Source organism: Pyrus communis, chromosome 3, assembly GCF_041283825.1.
Source record: "Pyrus communis isolate YQ-2024b chromosome 3, ASM4128382v1, whole genome shotgun sequence".
Classification (NCBI taxonomy): Eukaryota; Viridiplantae; Streptophyta; class Magnoliopsida; order Rosales; family Rosaceae; genus Pyrus; species Pyrus communis.
The window spans coordinates 10,485,808-10,506,716 of NC_142567.1; the positions used below are offsets into that span (position 1 = coordinate 10,485,808).

Genomic DNA, 20,909 nt, shown 5'->3' on the forward strand with positions numbered 1-20,909 from the left:
GGATTGAAAGGCAAATTAGGCCCATCATATATTTTTGCACGAGCCCTTCTTGACCTATTTGTATCGTCTTAGTCGTCATCAAACTATCCATCAATATACCCATCTCGCTCATCCTTCACAATCATATTGTGTAATATGATGGAAGACATCATGATGAAGTCCAAATTTTCTCGACTCCACCCTCTTGCTGGTTCGCTGGTGATCTTCCACCGTGCTTGTAGAATACCGAAAGCTCTCTTAACATCTTTCTGGTATGCCTCTTGGTGTAAGGTAAACAACTTTTTGATGTCATTCCTAGGGTTTGGAATTGCTTGGACAAGTGTTGCCCACTTTGGGTAGATGCCATTTGCCAAGTAATACCTCATATTGTACTGACGACCGTTGATGTAGTAGTCAAGTTAAGGTGCTTTACCTTCTGTCAAGCTATTGAAGAGGGGTGAACGGCCAAGAACTGTAATGTCATTTTGGGATCCAGGGACTCCAAATAAATCATGTCATATCCATGTGTCATACGAGGCAATTGCCTCTAACACAACAGTTGGCATTCTCAACCTTTAGTAAAAGCCTCCTTGCCATCTGGTGGGACAATTATTCCAATCCCAATGCATGTAGTCTAATGACCCTATCATATCCAGAAATCCACGGTCTTCAGCTTTGTGAATGAGCCGATCCATATCTTCTTGATTTGGCTCACGGAGGTACTTGTCTTTGTAAACCTGAACAATTGTGACATAGAATTGTTCAAGAGTATCAAGGCATGGAGACTTAGACATACCATAGGTTTCATCCATCGGATCAGCTGAGGAGCCATAGGTTATCATTCAGAGTGCAATAATAACCTTCTGATGAGGTGAAAAACCAGCGTGGCCTGCTCTTTCCCGCTTCTGTTGAAAGTATGGATTGACCTGCTGGACATCATGAAGTAAACGCTTGAAGACATGATGCCTTATCCGGAATCGACGTCTGAAATCCTTTTCTGTGTACACCAAGTTGGGGTTGAAGTAGTTGTTCATCAGATTGGCATGCGTCATCATTTTGTTTCATGGTTTGTAAGAACGACCAACAACAAAGCCACCCCAATGAGCTTGTTGCGCAGTTGGCTGACACACCATGGCTGCTGCTCTGTTTTGTGCGTTACGCCATGCTTCATCTTCTTCATCAGACTCCTCATCTTCTCGTCTCATTTTGTGCCCATTTTTCTTCCAATTTGGAATTGGATGAAGGCCCAAAGTTGGAATCCGAAGAGGATCTAAAGTTGGAATTCATTGCAAACTTGAATTGAAATAGATTGAATTCAAAGTTGTGTGAATTATAGTCCAATATCCACAAAAAAAAAAAAAAAAAAAAAATCAAATCCAACAGCTTACTGACGTCACTTAGCCGTTGGATTTGAATTTAAGTTGTAGTTTTTAAATAATAAATTATGTTTGGCCCTCGGTTGGAGACGATTTTTTGTGATAGGGCTAAAACGAGCCCTATGGCCCTTTGGCCCTCGGTTGGAGATGGTAAGAAATATGGTCATGTACTGTTCATTAAAATATTAATATCATGGAGGGCCAGATGGCTCATTTAGTCATCTGGCCAGCTTTCGGTTGGAGATGGCCTAAGGTATGAAAAGAACGTAGATATTAAAAAGAAACATTCTTAGCCATTGACTCTCAAAACGTCAATCGGATGGAGATATTGAAGAAAGGGAAGGAGTAACGGAAGGGAGGGTGAGAAATTCAAGCTCTTAAAATTCTCTCAAAAAAGGAGAGAAAACCCCCCAGAGAGGGAGGGAAGAGCTTTCACATAGGAGAGAATCTAAATGGTTAGTAGGAAACCTTCTTTAAATTTTGCTTCATTAACGTCCTCTATGAACTACGATTTAGAAAATTAGAATTTAAAAAGGGAATTGTTATTAGCACTCAAAAAATCTCATTCTACACTCCAAATTTTCTATATTAGGAAAGAAAAATACACTTGTGAGGAGTATAGAATGAGATTTTCGGAGTGTCAATCACACTTCCCTTAAAAAAAAATCTATATTCTAATCCTTAAATAAGTTGAAGTGACATAAATAACGCTTAGCGAAAAGTGACATGGGTAACTGTTGTTATGGCAAAAGTATAGTACTTAATCTGAAACATAATATGAGAAATGGAGCTTGGGAATGAGAAATTGTTGTTTTTCTCATGTTTGGTAAGTTCGCTTTGAAAATGGTTTTTTGACACATGGGAAAATAGAGGGGAAGTGAAGCCCTCCAGCGCCTTTGGTATTCACTTTTCTTAAATTCCTTTTCACGTACTAAATGTAACCAAATTGTCAGCAACATGCAACGTCCAAATTATCATCAAACAATGTAATTAAAGATGGGTCAAGTGACCCCAATCTCTCCCAAAAAAGTCTTCAAAACAACTTTTTTCTGAACACATGCAATGTAGACACAAATGTGAAATAAGTCTTAATATTGGTTGGAAGATAGAGGAGAAGGAGCAATCTGCAATATCACAAATGCACCATGACCAAGTTTTGCTGTTGCTCCAGTCCACACACACTGTCATTATTTCTGTGTGTAACATTTATTTCCCTTCGCTTTCCACCCACCAGAAGGAACCAACCTTCTTTGAATGAATCAATTTCTCTCTCTCTCTCTCTCTCTCTTTCTCTCTCCCCCCTCATTAATTCTTCATGCTCCTCCTCCCATATCTCATAACAGGGCAGGGCAGGGCGGGCAGGCAGCTATCTAGCATTAATAGGTAGTTGATTGTTATCTGCTCCAACCACACTACATGGACACATGTAAAATTTTTCTCTCTTTATATGTGATCTACGTTTTCTTTTATCTTCTGGGGTTTTGAGGCCTTGGTTAATAAGGTAGGATTTTATAGAAACAAAAAGGAAAGATGGAGACGGAGGCGGCAGGCGGTGGTCGTAGTGGTGGTGTTGGTGGCGGTGGAAGTGGAAGAGGTGCATATTTGGTGTGGGAGGATCTAAGTGCGGTGCTTCCAAACTTCAGAAAGGAAGCACCCACAAAGAGGTTGCTCAATGGGTTGAGTGGGTTTGCTGAGCCTGGTAGGATCATGGCTATCATGGGTCCTTCTGGCTCTGGAAAATCAACTCTTCTTGATACTTTAGCAGGTTCTCTCTCTCTCTCTCTCTCTCCCCTCTTTTGTGATCTTCCATAGATGAATGCACAGCAGCACAGGTAGAGGTAGCACAAAATCTGCATCATCCTTTGTAGATAAAATCAAAACTTTTCACTTTTGTTGTTTATTTGTTAAATATTACTCCTTTGGCCAATTTATATAAAAACCCATTATTTAGGAAATATTCTGGGGTTTGCTATGTCATTTACACTTGTTAATAATCTTTACACCACCCAAAAGTGATGTAATTTGGCCAAAATTAACGTCTTTAGTGTTAACTCCATTTGTTCCATTAAAAAAAGGTTCTTTGTGCATTTGCTGGCCCCCCTTGCCATCTATTAATTATCATAAGATGAATTTAATTTAATAAATTTATTTCATAGATTTTAAAATTTAAATTTATCTAACAGCAATGAATAAGATGCTGAGCGTTACTATTGTTTAACCGTTGTCAACAAAAATGTTTCCATATTAACCTAAGCTGGACTTAATTTGTCCAATCCAAGGGTGAAGTCTTGTCCCACTTGTTACCCATTAAAGAGCCACCAATTGCACTTGAATGCAAACCAGACTTTGGCCGCAAGTCTTTTATTTCTTTTCTTTTCATATCATCACTGGTTAGAAAGGGGGCAGATAGGCAAAAATTAAAAATTGAATGCTGAGTGACTAGTTTTAAAGGCTCTTATTATTTTTCTTTTTTCTTTTTTCTTTTTATTGTGTATTTATTCAAACAAGGTCTACATTCCATTTACAGTCCTTCAGGGGAATGCAAAACTTTAAAACCCAAAACTAATTTCGTGTTTCCTTCAACTCGTCGGAATAACGGACCTTAAAAACATGGCCTCCGTACTAGAGATTTTGTGTTCGATTCCCTAACCCCTGCTATGACATGTTTTGGAGAATAAAATAATACGTATGAAGTTATTTTTACTAAAATTGTATTTGTTTATGCGACGCAGGTAGACTCTCAAGAAATGTTGTTATGACCGGAAATATTTTGTTTAATGGGAAGAAGAAAAGACTGGCATATGGCGCTGTTGTAAGTAATAGCTTTCTGTTTCCAGTTGCTTATATGCAAAGTTAAAAAAATGAAAATTACATTACGTGTTTGCTCTCGTTGAGAGTCGAACTCAAGACCTCCCGCTTACTAAACGGGTGCTCTAACCAACTGAGCTACGAGAGCAGATTGGCCTTCACTTTTTTATAAGCATTGTTACTACTATCGAACAGAATTTTGTTGCCATTGTTTAAGCATATACATCCTCCTAATTCACTATAAACTACGTGCAATTCCAGGCTTATGTCACACAAGAGGATGTATTGTTGGGCACACTCACAGTTAGAGAAACCATAACGTACTCGGCTCACTTGCGGCTTCCGAGTAATTTTACCAGAGAAGAGGTTACGAGCATTGTGGAGGGAACAATTATGGAAATGGGGCTCCTGGAGTGTGCCGACCGATCAATTGGAAACTGGCACTTGAGAGGTATTAGTGGAGGGGAAAAGAAGAGAGTAAGCATTGCACTTGAAATTCTAACAAGGCCCTGCATATTATTTCTTGATGAGCCTACTAGTGGCCTTGATAGTGCCTCCGCTTTCTTTGTTATTCAAACACTTCGAAGCATTGCTCGCGATGGAAGAACGGTTGTTTCATCTGTTCACCAGCCAAGTAGTGAAGTATTTGCACTCTTTGACGACCTCTTCTTACTATCTGGTGGTGAAACTGTTTATTTTGGAGAAGCAAAGACTGCTATTGATGTAAGAGAGGGAATCTTGGCACCCTGTTACCAGTATTTTTATATCGTCAATGAATGAGTTTTTGAACCCCATTTTTCTTTTCTTGTGACTAATGCTAATTCCGCTTTGATTTTTGTAGTTTTTCGCTGAAGCAGGTGTCCCATGTCCTAGTAGAAGAAATCCTTCTGACCACTTTCTACGTTGCATAAATTCGGACTTTGACATTGTGACTGCCACACTGAAAGGATCTCAAAGAATTCGGGTGCGTATTAATTCTAACTCAGTTCTTTTACGCAGGATTTATACAACACAGTTATTCGATTTTATGTTTCAAATGAAATATTTTGGGTATTCTTTTCTCATACTAGTTGTATCTTTGTGTCTGAATTGGTAGGATGTACCAACATCAGCAGACCCTCTCATGAATTTAGCAACAGCAGAGATCAAAGCTAGGCTAGTCGAGAAATACAAACGTTCAAAATATGCAAATAAAGCGAGAGCCAGGATGCAAGAAATATCAGAAATTGTAACTTTTCCAACTTGAGCTCTTTATTCACATTTCCTTCTGCAGTGTTATGACATTGATATGGCATTATATGCGTTGACTTGGTATCACTGGAAACATATATGAAGTAGTCTATGTGTTGCAGGAGGGACATGTTATTGATTTGAAAAGTGGAAGTCAAGCAAGTTGGTGGAAGCAACTTTCAACCTTGCTGCGAAGGTCATCTCTGAACATGTCTAGAGATGTGGGGTATTACTGGTTAAGGATAATCATCTACATATTTGTATCAATATGTGTTGGTACGATCTATTTTGAAGTTGGCCACGGCTATACTGCAATCTTTGCCCGGGCAGCATGTGGTGCGTTTATAACCGGCTTTATGACGTTTATGTCCATTGGAGGATTCCCATCTTTCATAGAGGAAATGAAGGTAAGCTAATGCAACACAGATATGAGTACTCATATAGCAATGGTGAAATAGCAAGACATTTCTGTGGTAGTTTTCGCCTTTTCATGCCTTGTTTTCTTCTTGCAAACAGGTGTTTTATAGAGAAAGGCTCAATGGGTATTATGGAGTTTCGGTTTTCATCATTTCCAACTTCCTCTCTTCATTCCCATTCTTGGCTGCAGTTACTCTTAGTACTGGGACTATTACTTATCATCTGGTGAAATTTCGACCGGAGTTTTCGCATTATGTGTACTTCTGTCTCAATATATATCTCTGCATTTCGGTGATAGAGAGCCTCATGATGGTTGTCGCTTCTATGGTTCCCAATTTCCTAATGGGTATAATAACAGGAGCTGGAATCATGGTAAGAAGATACACTCAAATGTTTGATAAGCTTTCCTTTTCTCTTTCCCGTCATCATATCTATCCTTCCTGGTCTATCCTCAATTAAATGGTTGTGCATGCAGGGCATCCTGATGATGACCTCGGGTTTCTTCCGCTTGCTGCCGGATCTTCCTAAGCCATTCTGGCGCTACCCAATTTCATATCTCAGCTATGGCTCATGGGCAATACAGGTAAATCTTTGTGAACCATCTACCTCTTATCACTACTTGTCACAATGATGATGAAGTGTAAAATCAGATGGTATTCATTTGTATTGTAATTTGACATGCAGGGTTCCTACAAGAACGATTTCATTGGCCTTGAGTTTGAGCCCATGATACCCGGTGAGCCAAACCTTACAGGCGAGTATATCGTCCAACATATGTTTGGGATACCAATAGACCACTCCAAGTGGTGGGACTTGGTTGCTATTGTAGCCATTCTTGTAATGTACCGCGTTCTCTTCTTCCTAATTCTCAAGTTCAAGGAGAATGCATCGCCGGTGTTTCAGTCACTCTACGCAAAGAGAACGCTGCACCACCTTGGTAAGAGGCCGTCGTTCAGGAAACAACCCTCTATTTCTTCCAATAGGCACCAACCTCTCCACTCACTGTCTTCTCAAGAGGGCCTCAACTCTCCACTGCAGTAGAAGAGGCATTGCAGGACTGAGTAACTAGTCACTTTTACTAAGAAAAAAATCAGATCAAAAAGTAGGGAGCTTCTGTTGGAGTTTTATATACAGAAACTGTTTGATGTTCTTTCTCTGATGGATATCATTAAAGGAATGACCCTCGCGATTTTCATCAGCGTTTTGGTCTAAATCGGGGCGGCCTTCCACCGTTCAGTGCCTAGGCGCCGCCTAGGCCGACTTTCAAAACACTTATTAGAGTTCGAACTTGTTCGTCACCTTAATCAGATTATTACATTTTAAGATCACATCACATATTTGGTGGTAAATAAATCTAATTTATATTATATACTGTTATTAGTATCCAAAAAATCTCATTCTACACTCCTCATAAATGTATATTTCTTTCTTATTATAGAAAGTTTGAAGTACAAAATGAGATTTTTGAAGTGTCAATAACAATTCCATATTATATATAAAATATTAATCTGATCTGAGAGAAATAAGTAGCATTGTTAAGTTGTTTTGTTTGTCATCATAATAGTTTTTTATGTTATGTAAATTAAACTCGTTAATGACTCAACTATCGAGATTTATGTAGTAGATTGACATAAATATCAAAGTTTAAGGTCATCCAATAATAATACGAAGGGTGGTGAGTAAACTACACCTACTAATGGAGGGGAGGATGTGGAGCGCCTCTGCTTCCTTCCGCCTTTTACTTTTTCTTCTCATTTAGTTTCATCCTATGGTGAATAATATCTCCTTGTGGCGATTTGGTCTAAGCTATGATCATATATGAGACCCTTTATTGTTTTTGTGATCCTCTTTCATATCAAGTCCACTCTCAATATCCTTTCTCCAAGACCTCGTACTCAAAAACAAACACAATGCTAAATGCACATGAAGAACATGAAAATGTGGTCGAATTAAGAACTTAGTTCTCTCTTCTTAACACATTTACATCCCCATTACAGTGTTTCTGATTGATCGGCGCTTGTTTAGGATACAACGACCTCATCCTTACGAAAGTAGCACATCATATCGTAAGGCTCCAACAAACCACTGTTGTGTTGAACTCTCTTAAAGACTCACTTAATCTCTAAGTATGGTATGTATAATGCGACAAATGAACTTGCATGACTCCCCTAAGTTAATTCACTTATGACAAAATATGATGATGCCTTTATATAGATGTAGAAGTGACTATTCAAAATAGTTGTGCCTTTTCTTAAAGAGTCAGTGGTTGCATATCTTCAATAAAAAGGCAAAGGTATGATGAGGTCTTTATATAGATGTAGAAGTGACTCTTCAAAATAGTTGCGTTTGACTCTTCAATATAGTTGCATCATTTTTTGAAGAGTCAATAGCTGCATCGATTCAATCAAAGGCAAATATTGTGCCCTCTCTTTATTTGAACAATCACAATCTTATTCATGAATAGTCACGACTCCTCAAATATAATTTTCATTCACATAAATGTTTGAATAAAAAAATGCTTAATCATTTGTATCAAACGGTATTGATTAGGGGTGTGATATCCACACACCCCATTTTACTTTTCACACACCTTTTTATTTTACGGCCGTCGGATCGAATAAATTGAAGAAGATCAACGGATATAAATTATCATGGGACAATTCATTGTGTATGGATCATTTGTTTAAAAAAAAAATCATTTGAAAACTAATTTAATCACGTTATTATTCGTGTGATGTTGATGCACAAAATCGGCAAGGACTTTGGTACAACAGAAAATGTCAAGTTTGTGACCTTCGCTAGATGGCTCTGGTCATTAGTGTGGATAAGTATGTAAATGAATAGAGACAGGGAAGCAAACAACACAAGATGTACGTGGTTCACCCAGATTGGCTACGTCCACGGAGTAGAGGAGTTCTCATTAGTTGTGAAGGGTTTACACAAATACATAGGTTCAAACTCTCTTTTAGTGAGTTCTAGTGAATAGTTTAGTACAAATGACATTAGGGATTATTGTGGGAGAATGATTCCCTTTTATAGAAGAGAATTTCTAACTTTGTTCTGACATTGACACGTGTCGTGTTGTGATTGGCCTCTGACATCGACACGTATTGCGCTGTGATTGGCCTCTAATACCGACACGTGTCGCGTTGTGATTAGCCTCCTGGTTGGAGAAAAAGTCTTGTGGGTCCTTGACGGTATATTGTTGACTGGTGTTCAGTAGTTTCGGGATTGGTCAAGTATGGTACAAACATGTGTGAAAGATTTTTTTTTTATAACCGGCATTACATGCCTCTTAAGATGTTTAGAATGTGTTTAAAATAGAGAAAATAATATTTAATAAACAACTAATTGAATCACATTATTGCTAACTCATTGTGACAACTAATTTAATCACATTATTATCTGTGTGCGAATGACCTTTTTTATAAGGGAACTTTAACGAAAGATTTCTAGTACTATTCATTTTAACGAAAAATCACATTTTGACACTAAAAAGTCAATCCTGATACTATTCATTTTACCCTTTATTTTGTCCTTATCGTTAAAACTCAAAGTTTCTAAGCCATTTTCATTAGTTTCCCAAAAAAAAAAAAAAAAAAATCATTTGACAACTAATTTAATCACATTATTATCCGTATGCGAATGACCTTTTTTATAACTAGCATTACACGCCTCTTAAGATGTTTTGAAAGTGTAAAAAAAAAACAATCATTTGACAACTAATTTAATTACATTATTATCTGCGTCTGAATGACCTTTTTTATAGAACAATCATTTGACAATTAATTTAATTACATTATTATCCGCATGCGAGTGACCATTTTTATAACCAGCATTACACGTCTCTTAAGATGTTTTGAACGTGTAAAAAAAAACAATCATTTGACAACTAATTTAATCACATTATTATCCGTGTGCGAATGACTTTTTGTATAAAACAATCACTTGACAACTAATTTAATTGCATTATTATCCGCGTGCGAGTGATCATTTTTATAACCAACATTACACGTCTCTTAAGATGTTTTGAACACGTAAAAAAAACAATCATTTGACAACTAATTTAATCACATTATTATCCGCATACGAATGACCTTTTTTATAACTATCATTACACGCATCTTAAGATGATTTGAACGTGTAAAAAAAAAACAATCATTTGACAACTAATTTAATTACATTATTATCCGTGTTCGAATGACCTTTTTTTAAATTGGAACTTTAACGAAAAGCTTTCAGTATTATTCACTTTAACAAAAAACCACATTTTTACACTAAAAAGTCAATACTGATACTATTCACTTTACCTTTTATTTTGTCCTTATCGTTAAAATTCAAAGTTTTCAAGCCTTTTTTATTAGTTCCCCCCCCCCCAAAAAAAAAACAATTATTTGACAGCTAATTTAATCACATTATTATCCGCGTGCGAATGACATTTTTTATAACCAGCATTACACGCCTCTTAAAATGTTTTGAGGGAACTTTAACGAAAAGCTCCAAGTGCTATTCACTTTAACGAAAAACCACATTTTGACACTAAAAAGTCAATCCTGGTACCATTCATTTTACCATTTATTTTTTCCTTAAAGTTAAAATTCAAAGTTTTCAAGCCCTTTTCATTAGTTCCCCAAAAAAAAAAAAAAACAATCATTTGACAACTAATTTAATCACACTAGATAATATCATTTGTTAAAAAAATAAAAACAGTCATTTGACAACTTATTTAATCACATTATTATCCGCATGCGAATGACTTTTTTTATAACCAGCATTACACGCCTCTTAAGATGTTTTGAACGTGTTTAAAAATAGAGAAATTGAATCACATTATTACTGACCTATTGTGAGGCACTACTTAAGATAAACAAAATAAATAAATAAATACCAAAAAATTAATTATTAAAAAGGGTATATGCGTAAATTGACAAAAGGAAAGTCAAATATTTGAAATAAATGAATAATTTTAGATCATGCTAGAAGAAATCCCTCATAAACTAATTAAAGCAGCTGAATTTACATAATAAAACTGGTCTTTATAGAATTTACATTAAGAATAGAGAAAATAATATTTGATAAACAATTAATTCAATCATATTGTTGCTAGCCTCTTGTGAGGCTAAGCCCACCCTCTCCCCCTTAGTGTAGATAAGATCGTTTATTTTAAAAAAAATCATTTGACAATTAATTTAATCACATTATTATCCTTGTGCGAAAGAGGTTTTTTATAACTAGCATTACACGCCTCTTAAGATATTTTAAACGTGCTTAAAAATAGAGAAACTAATATTTAATAAATAACTGATCGAATCACATTATTGCTAGTCAATTGTGAGACTAAGCCCACCTCTTCTCCCTTAGTGTAGATAATATCGTTTGTTAAAAAAAACAACAATCATTTGATAACTTATTTAATCACATTGTTATCTGTGTGCAAAAAACCTTTTTATAACCGGTATTACACGCCTCTTAAGATGTTTTGAATGTGTTTAAAAATAAAGAAATTGAATTACATTATTACTAGCTTATTATAAGGTACTAATTAAAAAAAAGCATTAAAAAGTATATTATTAAAGAAATACTGTTAAAATGACGAAAATACCCCTATCTTATTTGATGTATTTTCTTGTAATGCCTTTGTAGTTTTTCATTTTAGCGGCATTTTTGTTGAAGCATGATAACACGAAATCACTATTCACCTTTTCCATTCTCTTGAAATATAATAGATGTTCTCCAAAAGATGTATGTTGGCATCTCTTTGTCAATCAGTGTCTTAGATTTGGCTAGAGGTCTGCTGCCCTAAATTAGTGTCTCTTATGTGTCTTCTTTCTAATATTTTGATATCTGTCCTTAACCTTAACCCCAAACTTAACTGCGTTATGAATTAAGAAAAAAAAGTAAAATTGGTTAAAGAAAAACAAAAACCACCAGCAGCCTCGATGGTCACTCACAAAACCACACCACGCCATCGTCGTCAAGGACGCTTCTCCACACCGCCGGCAAAGCCTCTTTTACTCTTGCCCTCTATTTCCGATGAACCCACGCACTGATTATTAATTTTATTCTTGGGTTTCCATCCCCCCCGTCTTAATGGGTTCACTTTCCCTTTCATATATAACCATCTAATCCTCCCTAAATTTCTTTCATTATTTTCAGGATTTGTTAGAATTTTTACAGAAGATATGTTCTATTGGGATTTTCAACAAAGCCAGATTCTATCCCTGATCTGTGACATTATTCCTATGAAAATTATAAATAGATTCTACCTAGAAATTAATCTGACGGAAGTTTTATTTGACTATGGACATGAATGGGGAAGATGACTTTTTCAATCTTGGGTCAAGAGAGAAAGAGATATAGGGGAGGATTCGAGGGAGGCTTTGGCGGCAACACGTAGGAGTGTCCCGAATTGCGTTACCGCCGATAGCAGCTAATGAGGTTTATCTGGTTGCGTGGACAGCATCTGCTAGTTCTTTGTTTTTATTTTTATTTTTTATTCGTAAGTGTAGATGGGGGAGTCCTTGGCGACAGGAGTTGGGGTAGCCTCTCCTAAAATGGGGTTGGCCGGCGTGGGTGCCTATCTGGGTTGCTGGCGAGGGAGACTTTCGGGATCCGGGTGGGTGGGTGGGTGGGGAAGTGGTTGCTGCAAGTTTCTTAATTTTTAGTTTTAGTTTTAGTTTTTTTAATTTTATTAAAAGTTAACAAAGTTAAGTTTACGTTTAAAGGAAACTAATGAAAATGATTTGAATACGTGTCAAAAAAATAAGAAGGGAAACACATAAGAGACACCAATTTAGGGACAACATACCTCTGGCCCTTAAATTTTATATAAGCCCAAGTTAGTACAGTTGGGTTGTGAGACATGCATAAACAGGAGTTGTTTTCCCACTCGATTTCTCTCATTTTTTGTTGTTCAATTTCGAGTTGTGGTTTAAGAGCACATAATATATAAGGTTTGTCAAAGTTCGAAGATTGCAGTGCTTTGCTTTGGAGTATAGATTTTTGAATACTGGGAGATGGATACCTACTAAACTACAAACATAATAGAAGGGGCAAAATTCTATCTTTAGGACATTGCATTTATGCAAGTCTTAATCTCTAAATTTGTCAATATTTCTTACTCTCTCTAGTTATTTATATTAATCTAATATACAATTTATGTCTCGATTTTCTTTATGATTATTACCATTGGGTTTCTTATGTTATTTTCATATTTTTTTAATATTACTCCAACAATGAATAATTTAAAAGTTATTTCGAATTAAAATTTTAGGTCATTTTGATTCCAGTTTCTAATCAACCTAATTGTTGGACTGAAACCTTGTTTGTTTAAATATTTTGATCGAGGTCCTTAATATTATTTAAGAGATTTAACTCATGCATTTATGATTGTAATGTCCCACAAATTATGAAATTTAAACAAATTCAAATAATATTTTTAAAACATACTAAATACTTAAAAAATAAGTATTTAGAGTAACATTGTTCTTCACAAAATTATAGGAAGAAAATAATGTACGCAACCCACATAATTATTAACATATTTTAAAAAATAACTACTTACATATTTTAAAAACCAGTACAGGGTTGTATTCATGAGAATGGGTTAACTTGTCAATTACATTCATTAATTTACTAAACTTAGGACAGAAAACTAAAACTTATTAACGCAGAGTCATTTTAGACCCATACAATAATAATGTATGGTTGTCAGACCTAATGGATGGCCCCTGACAGAGCCCACAAAGTAATAAAAGATTAAGGTACTAGGCCCACAAGCAAGCTCTTAGGATCGAGTAGACAGGGCACTACCTTGAGTACAAGAGATGGCCACCACCAACGACTGATCATGGACACGGATCGTCTACCGACAAAAAAAGGCAGGAGCATTGAACTGAAGTTCTTTCCGATCGCTCAAGCCAGTTGACATGCCTGAAAACTTTTGCCACTGAGCTACAAGAATGGGTCCTTCTAAATGTCAACACCAGGCCACGAGTTGGCCTACAATGGAGAGGAAAGTCTATGAAAGTATATGATTGATGTCAGGCTAATAGCTCGGCGGAGTATATGATTGATGTCAGACTAATAGCTCGGCGGAAGTCCTTTCCAACAACCTTTTCACGAGCACTGCGCTCGTGGCATGTCGATCTGGGAAACAAGCGTGCGCAGATGTCACTTCTTCTCCATGTGTTAGGTGGGCAGTTGAGAAGTAGCCTTCATACCACGCCTACATGTACAACCCATTAACTAGTGGAGTGGACGGTGAGGGACTTAAAGACGCAAGACTTTTAGGACTCTCGAACGACCTTATATTAAGGAGACCACAAAAGCTGAACAAGCACTCAGCCATTAATTTGTACCAGCCATACTGATTCATCTTATTCATAGATCCGTCAAAACTAAGGCATGATGTGTGCTAAGAAATGATTGTTAAATGGGAACCTAGTTTTTATGAATCCGATTGGTTTGTTGGATTTTTTATTTTATTTATTTTATTTTTATCTTGTTAAACCATCCAACTACCCACACCAGTAAGAGCTTCCAATGGAAATGTGAATAATAAAAAAAAAAATTATCAAATATAAATTTGAAAGCTTATGTGGCAATGTTTGCTGACTTCAATATGCTTTTCCTTATTCAATTAATATTTGTAGGATCCACTATTCAAAACAAATCAATAAGAGAACTGATATTAGCACACCAAAAATCTCATTCTACACTCCTCACATCACAAGTGTATTTTTCTTTCTAACTATAGAAAATTTGAAGTGCAAAATGAGATTTTTGAAGTGCAAATAATAATTCCCATAAATAAAAACTACTTTTCATTATTTATGATTGGTGCATTATACTATAAAACATTTAAAAAATAGGGTTAATCTCAGTTTACTATCTTGAAGTTTCTTGATTTTCAACATTTACTACATCAAGTTTCTTTCACCCCAGTTTGGTACCTAAAGTCATAATTCTAGCACACTTTCATACATCCGTTAAGTTTTTCGCTAGAACCTCTGTTAACTGATGATGTGGTGCCCACGTAGACAATGACCGGACACCACGTGTCGATATAGGCCAACGCGAATATTAAAAATTAAAATAATCATAATAATTTCAAAAATTCAAAAATGTGAAAAAAAAAAAAAAAAAAAAAAAAAAGAGTCTAATAACTCTTTGTGGAGCTCTGACGATGGAGATAGCTTTACACATGTACCAACTCTTCCCAATAAAGCCATCTCACTCATTACCGCCACTCTAAATTCCTCACAACCCAAAACCACTACACCTTTCTCTTCCCCCATTTCTCTAAAAACCCACAATTCTAGTCAAGATATCGAAGAAATTGGACCCCTGTTGAGAACCATATATATATATATATATATATATATATATATATATATATATATATATATATATATATCGGCCCTTATATTTAGCCCATATACTTAGGGCTATGTAGGAGTATGCGTATAGTATATGTTGTATTTATGTATTCCGTATTTCTTAGGATGAGCTGTATTATTACCCTTCAACAGGTCATGAGTTTGGCATGAATGAAATAATATCTTTTCTCTCTCTTTCTTTGTCTCTTTCTTTATCCATTTTCATCTCCATCTCTTCTAAAGTCTGAATAGGGTCCTATCATTTGGTATTAGTCACCAATTGACGATGGGCGGTCGGAAAGGTCCGAGTGTTTTTTCCGATGAAGGCTCAAATCAGGTGATCACTTCCGGCGGTAGCTCAAATTGGAGGTTGAGGTGCCAACATCCACTAGTGTTGAGCAACTTGAGACCCAATTTCATGACCTCTATGATATTGTGACAACATTTTCTACTCGACAAGCAGAGTTTGAGCAAATGATGGCAAATTTGCAAGCAACAATGACCTCTGTTACAAACACTCAGATCTGGCAATCCGATTTTCAGGATTTTCAGTTGTCCGTTTTAGAGGAGTTTCGTTTGTTACGCTTAGCGATGAGTTCCACATCCTTCACCATGGCGTCGCAACCATCACATATCGTGCCCACTGAAAATCGATATGTTTCAAAACACATCTAGTGAGACCTTGCTCCGATCTTTACCATTACCGTTGTCAGTACCTCTAGGGCATTCATCCACCCAGATTTTCATGCCAATGTGCACAAATTTCCTAAAGGGATCTCAACTCTCGGCCTCTGTTCTGTCCCTATCAACCTACAAATATCTCTCACCCCTGTTACCAAATCCCCATCTATCCCAACCTCTGATGTTGCCTACTTCACATTTTGTGATACCCCCAGGGTCCTCCTCTCACTATCAATTTTAGTCAACACCAAGGTTGCCATCGACGAAATTCAAACTCCCAATTTCTATGGTGAGGATCATTATAGTTGGTTGGCTATGACAGAGCATTTTCTTGCATATTACGTAATGGAGGCTCACCATCGAGTCTTTGTGGTAGCAATGCATTTTGCGGCCGATACGGCTCTCTGGATGAGATGGTACAAAGAAAATCATCTTGGGGAGTCATGGGAAACTTTTTCTTAGAAATTGGTCCAACAATTTAGTCCCAGAGGGGCCTTCAACTTCAACGTGTTACTCTTCCATATCTGGCAATAAGTAATGTTCATGATTACAACAATGAATTCATTTAGCGATCTTGTCGCGCCTATAGATAGTCAGATGCACAATTGATGGATGTGTTTATTGGGGGACTTCACGACGAGTTACAAGATGAGATGTTAGCCATTAGTCCCGACTCACTTACCCGAGCTATGGAGCTGGCTCAATTATTTGAGAACTGGGTTCAACGCAGAAAAGGGTTGCATTCTCATTATTCTCCGTTGTGACATGTGCAATTCTCCTTAGTTTTCAGGCCGCAATATGTACCTCATACTCCTACAACGCTGCCAGGGCCGTCATCTAAACCTACCCAGTCATCCAATTACTGTCGCATATCACAAACGGAATTTCAGAGTAGGAATAAGAAAAGCTTGTGCATCTATTACCTATAAAAGTATCAACCAGGCCATTGTTGTACGATAACTCTAGCCCTTACTTACTCATTGAATCCATTTCATTGGAGATGACAGAAAAGCCAGCAGATAACATGATACAATCAGAGGAGCTTGACCCTATGCCAGAATTGGATACTCTGATTTAATTTCACTCAATTAGTGGTTATCGGGGAACAAGAGGCGTGCAATGCGCCTTTGTGGAATGATTAACTCTACTCTTGTTCATGTTTTGGTGGATTCTGGTGCTGACAACAATTTCCTTAATCCTCAGTTTGCTTCGACACTAGGACAACTCATTAATACTGTTGCCATAGATTCGATCATAGTAGCCAATGGTGGCACTTGTTTCACAAAAAAGACGATGCAGAACGTCGAGGTGAGTTTTTTGATTTTCTTCTACTTATAAATTACTTAGTGTGGTTGGTTGTGACATGGTTTTTGCTGTCAAATGGTTGAAGTTGTTGGGTTGGATTCGTTGGCACTTCGAGCAAGAGATCATGGAATTTTCAATGGCAGGACAAAATTATAGATTAATTGAGGATAAGTTTTCACCATCAACCCAGCTTTCCACTACAACCAAGTTTGAGGGTTATATCACTCAATTGTTACAAAAGCCTAATATGAGTTTATCGGTGCCAACCGTTTCTCTAGATGTTTTTGTTCTATTTCTTTGTTGATATATTTTCTGAACTAACCAACTTTCTACAGCATCGGGAAGTTGTTCATAGAATCCCTCTGCTGCCTAGCATGACTCTAGCGAATGTGAGACCGTACCGTTACGCCCATTGGCAAAAGGATGAAATTGAATGTCAAGTTGCAGAGATGCTTCACTGGGCATTATTCATTATAGCTCCAGCTCATTTTTTCCCCTGCATTGTTGGTTGGGAAGTCGAAAGTACATGGCGATTTTGTAAAGATTATTGCAGATTGAACTCATTGACAATTCTGGACAAGTTACCAATTCCAATAGCAGATGAGCTTTTTGATGAATTATATGGTGCTGTAATTTTTTTCCAAACTAGACTTATGTTCAGGTTATCACCAAATTCGAATGGCGAATGAAGACATTGAGAAGAAAGCCTTTCGTACGCACGAGAAACACTATGAGTATTTGGTTATGCCTTTTGGGCTTACCAATACGTCGTCCACTTTTTAGGCCGTATTTACGAAAATTTGTCTTCATGTTCTTTGATGATATCCTCATCTACAGTCACACTGAATCTGACCGTTTGAAACACCTTAGTACAATTTTTGTACTAGTTCGTGCTAATCAGTTATTCGTGAAGGCTTCTAAATGTGCTTTTGGATAGTAATCAATTCAATATTTAGGCCATGTAATTACCAAGCAAGAGTAGCGGTTGATTAAACTAAGGTTCAATGTGTTTATGAGTAGCCCAAGCCAACTACGTTCAAAGGTTTGCGAGGTTTCCTTGGCCTCACGGGTTACTACCGTTGTTTTGTAAAGAATTTTGGTGCTATTGCTTGCCCTTTAATAGATTTGTTGAAGAAAAATGGTTTTAAGTGGACATTGGCAGTAGAACAAGTATTTACTCAATTAAAGTTGGCCTTAACCTCCACTCTGATCTTAGCCCACCCCCCCCAACCAATTTTTCTAAACCATTTGTGTTGGAAAGTAATGCTTCTGATGGGGGAATTAGGGCTGTGTTGTCTTAAGAGTCACATCCAATTGCTTATCTCAATTGCACTATAGCTCCGAAACACATGGCTATTCCTGTGTACGACAAAGAAATGATGGCGATAGTTTATGTGATGCAACAATGGCGACATTACCTCATTGGTAGTCAATTCACCATCATTACAGATCATCGAACAATCCAATATTTTCTAGAACAATGCCTTACCACATCAATGCAGCAACATTGGCTCCTTAAGCTATTGGGGTATAACTATAAGTTGGTGTTGATAGGAGCATATTCATGCGACTTAAATGGCTTGTTCTCGTGCATTTACGTTATGTTTCTTTAGTTATTTTAGTACTTTAAGCTATTTTCGTGTGTTTATAGGTCCAAAGGGCTAAAGGAGCAAAAAGATGCATTTTGGAGACTTTTGGAGCACTTTTGGGCTAAGGATGGATAGCTTATGCTTGGAGCCAAAGTGTTGGACGAAATTGAAGACCTAATTGAAGACCAAAGTGTTGGAACCTTGTTCTCTTTAGTTTTAGGACATTTAAAACCTTTCCTAATCCCAATCATGCCATGCATAACACACATCCATTCTAACACATTGTCATTGCACATGCATTTCCTTCATTAGTTAATTCACATGCTCCATACTTATCATCACCACTCATTACTTATCACATATCATCACCACTTATCACTTATCATTCACCACTTATCATATCATACATTCATTTATCACTTATCATAATCATTCACTTATCACTTAACATATCATACACTTATCACTTATCACTCATAATCACCTACAACATCCACCTACTTCACCTACAACATCCACCTACTTCACCTACAACATCCACCTAATTCACCTACAACATCCACCTACTTCACCTACAACATCCACCTACTTCACCTACAAATGACATAGCCATATGTTCCCTCCACTACTCCTATAAATACCCTTGCATTCATTCATTCAATTCACATCTCATTTTCATACACAACACACCACAAACACATCCCTTTCTCTCTTAGCCGTGAGTCTCCCTTAGAATCCAAAAACCATCTATCTATTTCCACCACTTCCCAACCCTCCAAACCACTCCTCTACCATTTCCATAATCCCCCAAACCTCACCTTAGACCTTGTGCTACAATAACGAGGAAGATAAGAGGGCCTAAACGTTCATACAATTCAAGTTTGAGTTGTTGGAATGTTTAGGTGTTTCTTTGATTTCAAAGTTTAAATTCAATTCTCTTTGTTTTGTACGTATGAGGAATGGAAGAGAAGAGTGCCTAAACGTTCATACAATTCAAAGTTTGAGTTGTTGGAATGTTTAGGTGTTTCTTTAATTTCAAAGTTATGAGGAAATAAACCCCCCTTTAGCTAGGGGGTGATTCGAAATATATGTTTATACTTGCAATATAATTTGATTACTTCTAATTGCGTTTCATAAGTTGTGGATTCAATTTGTTTAACCGTTTGATTGATAACTTATTTATGTATGTTTATTGAGAATGCGCGCTTAATTTTCATGCATAAATATGACGCTAGAATATAAGTGAGTTTCACCTAATAGTTACGAACTTATATTCACAAGTAGTGGAGGTTGCTTATAAACAATCGCGTTAAATGAATTCTTGGCACTAGTTTCATGCGTATTCCATAGTAACGAATGCCTCGTCAACACTTATAGTTTTCATGATGCTTAATGATCTTTGATTGTATCTTTATTGTGCTTTTCACGTAAAGGACTTTTGGAGAATGTTGTGAATTGCGTTGCGCTAACCCATCCAATTCATTAACTTAAGGAAAACTTGACGGTTAATTTAAGCGGACCTAATTGACCCAGGGCGTTGAGAATTAATGATTTGTTGAAACGCAATTGGAAATCTTTTTATTATGCAAGTGTAACATGTGTGGAGATGAACCCCTTGGCTAGCATCCATTCATTCTATTTTCATCATATTCATATTTACATTCTGCTTTAATTACAATTTGTTCATTTAGTTTAATTTCGTTCAAAACTCAATCCCCCTTTACTTTCTTATTCTTTAGTGCTTAGAATCTGTTTAGTTTATGTTTTAAAGCATTTTGAGTTTTTGGTTTGTCTTAGTGTTTTAAACTTTAGTTTTGCATTCTTTGAGTCTAGGATAGCGTTTTATATTGTTTTTACGTTTTTGTGTCAGTTTCCAAGAGATTTGCAATCCCTCCTAATCCCCGGTCCAGAACGATCCCTACTTGCATACTTACTACAATTGACAAAAAGAGGGTTTAATTTGTGTGCGTATAAATCACGCATCAGGTGTATCGGTCCTGAGTGCATAATACAACATCTAATGCATTGTCCAGACGCCATGACTTATTAATATTAATGGGGCTTTCACAACCAATCTTTGATGGAATAGCCGAGATTCAAAGGGCTTGTGCTTCCGACAAAGAGTTAGCTCAAATTAAGCAGGA

At 36.7% G+C, this 20,909-nt stretch overlaps 2 protein-coding genes and 1 non-coding gene across 3 annotated transcripts; 1 reads left to right on the forward strand and 2 right to left on the reverse strand.

The window, feature by feature from the left end:
* Window positions 1-554: 554 nt before the first annotated feature.
* Window positions 555-1,031, reverse strand: LOC137714411 (uncharacterized). Its single transcript, XM_088690335.1, has 2 exons — window positions 840-1,031; window positions 555-716 (listed from the first exon to the last, which is right to left on the reverse strand). The coding sequence occupies exons 1-2, from the start codon at window positions 1,029-1,031 to the stop codon at window positions 555-557; spliced, it is 354 nt and encodes a 117-aa protein (XP_088546461.1).
* A 1,388-nt stretch (window positions 1,032-2,419) lies between these two features.
* Window positions 2,420-7,008, forward strand: LOC137715071 (ABC transporter G family member 15). The gene is made up of 9 exons (XM_068454292.2): window positions 2,420-3,120; window positions 4,088-4,167; window positions 4,425-4,886; window positions 5,005-5,127; window positions 5,260-5,391; window positions 5,516-5,800; window positions 5,910-6,182; window positions 6,286-6,393; window positions 6,495-7,008. Exons 1-9 carry the CDS (start codon window positions 2,886-2,888, stop codon window positions 6,849-6,851), a joined length of 2,055 nt encoding a protein of 684 aa, XP_068310393.2. The 5' UTR covers window positions 2,420-2,885; the 3' UTR covers window positions 6,852-7,008.
* Window positions 4,238-4,311, reverse strand: TRNAT-AGU (transfer RNA threonine (anticodon AGU)). The gene has a single exon. It is a non-coding gene; the product is annotated as a tRNA-Thr (tRNA).
* Window positions 7,009-20,909: the final 13,901 nt, after the last annotated feature.

Bases quoted from the DNA above. Each gene is read 5' to 3' on its own strand.
- LOC137714411 (XM_088690335.1), bottom strand. From the start codon at position 1,031: ATGACGCATGCCAATCTGATGAACAACTACTTCAACCCCAACTTGGTG. The intron at 717-839 runs GTTATTATTGCA...ACAATTGTTCAG, and splicing joins GTTTTTCACCTCATCAGAAG to GTTTACAAAGACAAGTACCT.
- LOC137715071 (XM_068454292.2), top strand. From the start codon at position 2,886: ATGGAGACGGAGGCGGCAGGCGGTGGTCGTAGTGGTGGTGTTGGTGGC. The intron at 3,121-4,087 runs GTTCTCTCTCTC...TATGCGACGCAG, and splicing joins TCTTCTTGATACTTTAGCAG to GTAGACTCTCAAGAAATGTT. The intron at 5,392-5,515 runs GTAACTTTTCCA...TATGTGTTGCAG, and splicing joins TGCAAGAAATATCAGAAATT to GAGGGACATGTTATTGATTT.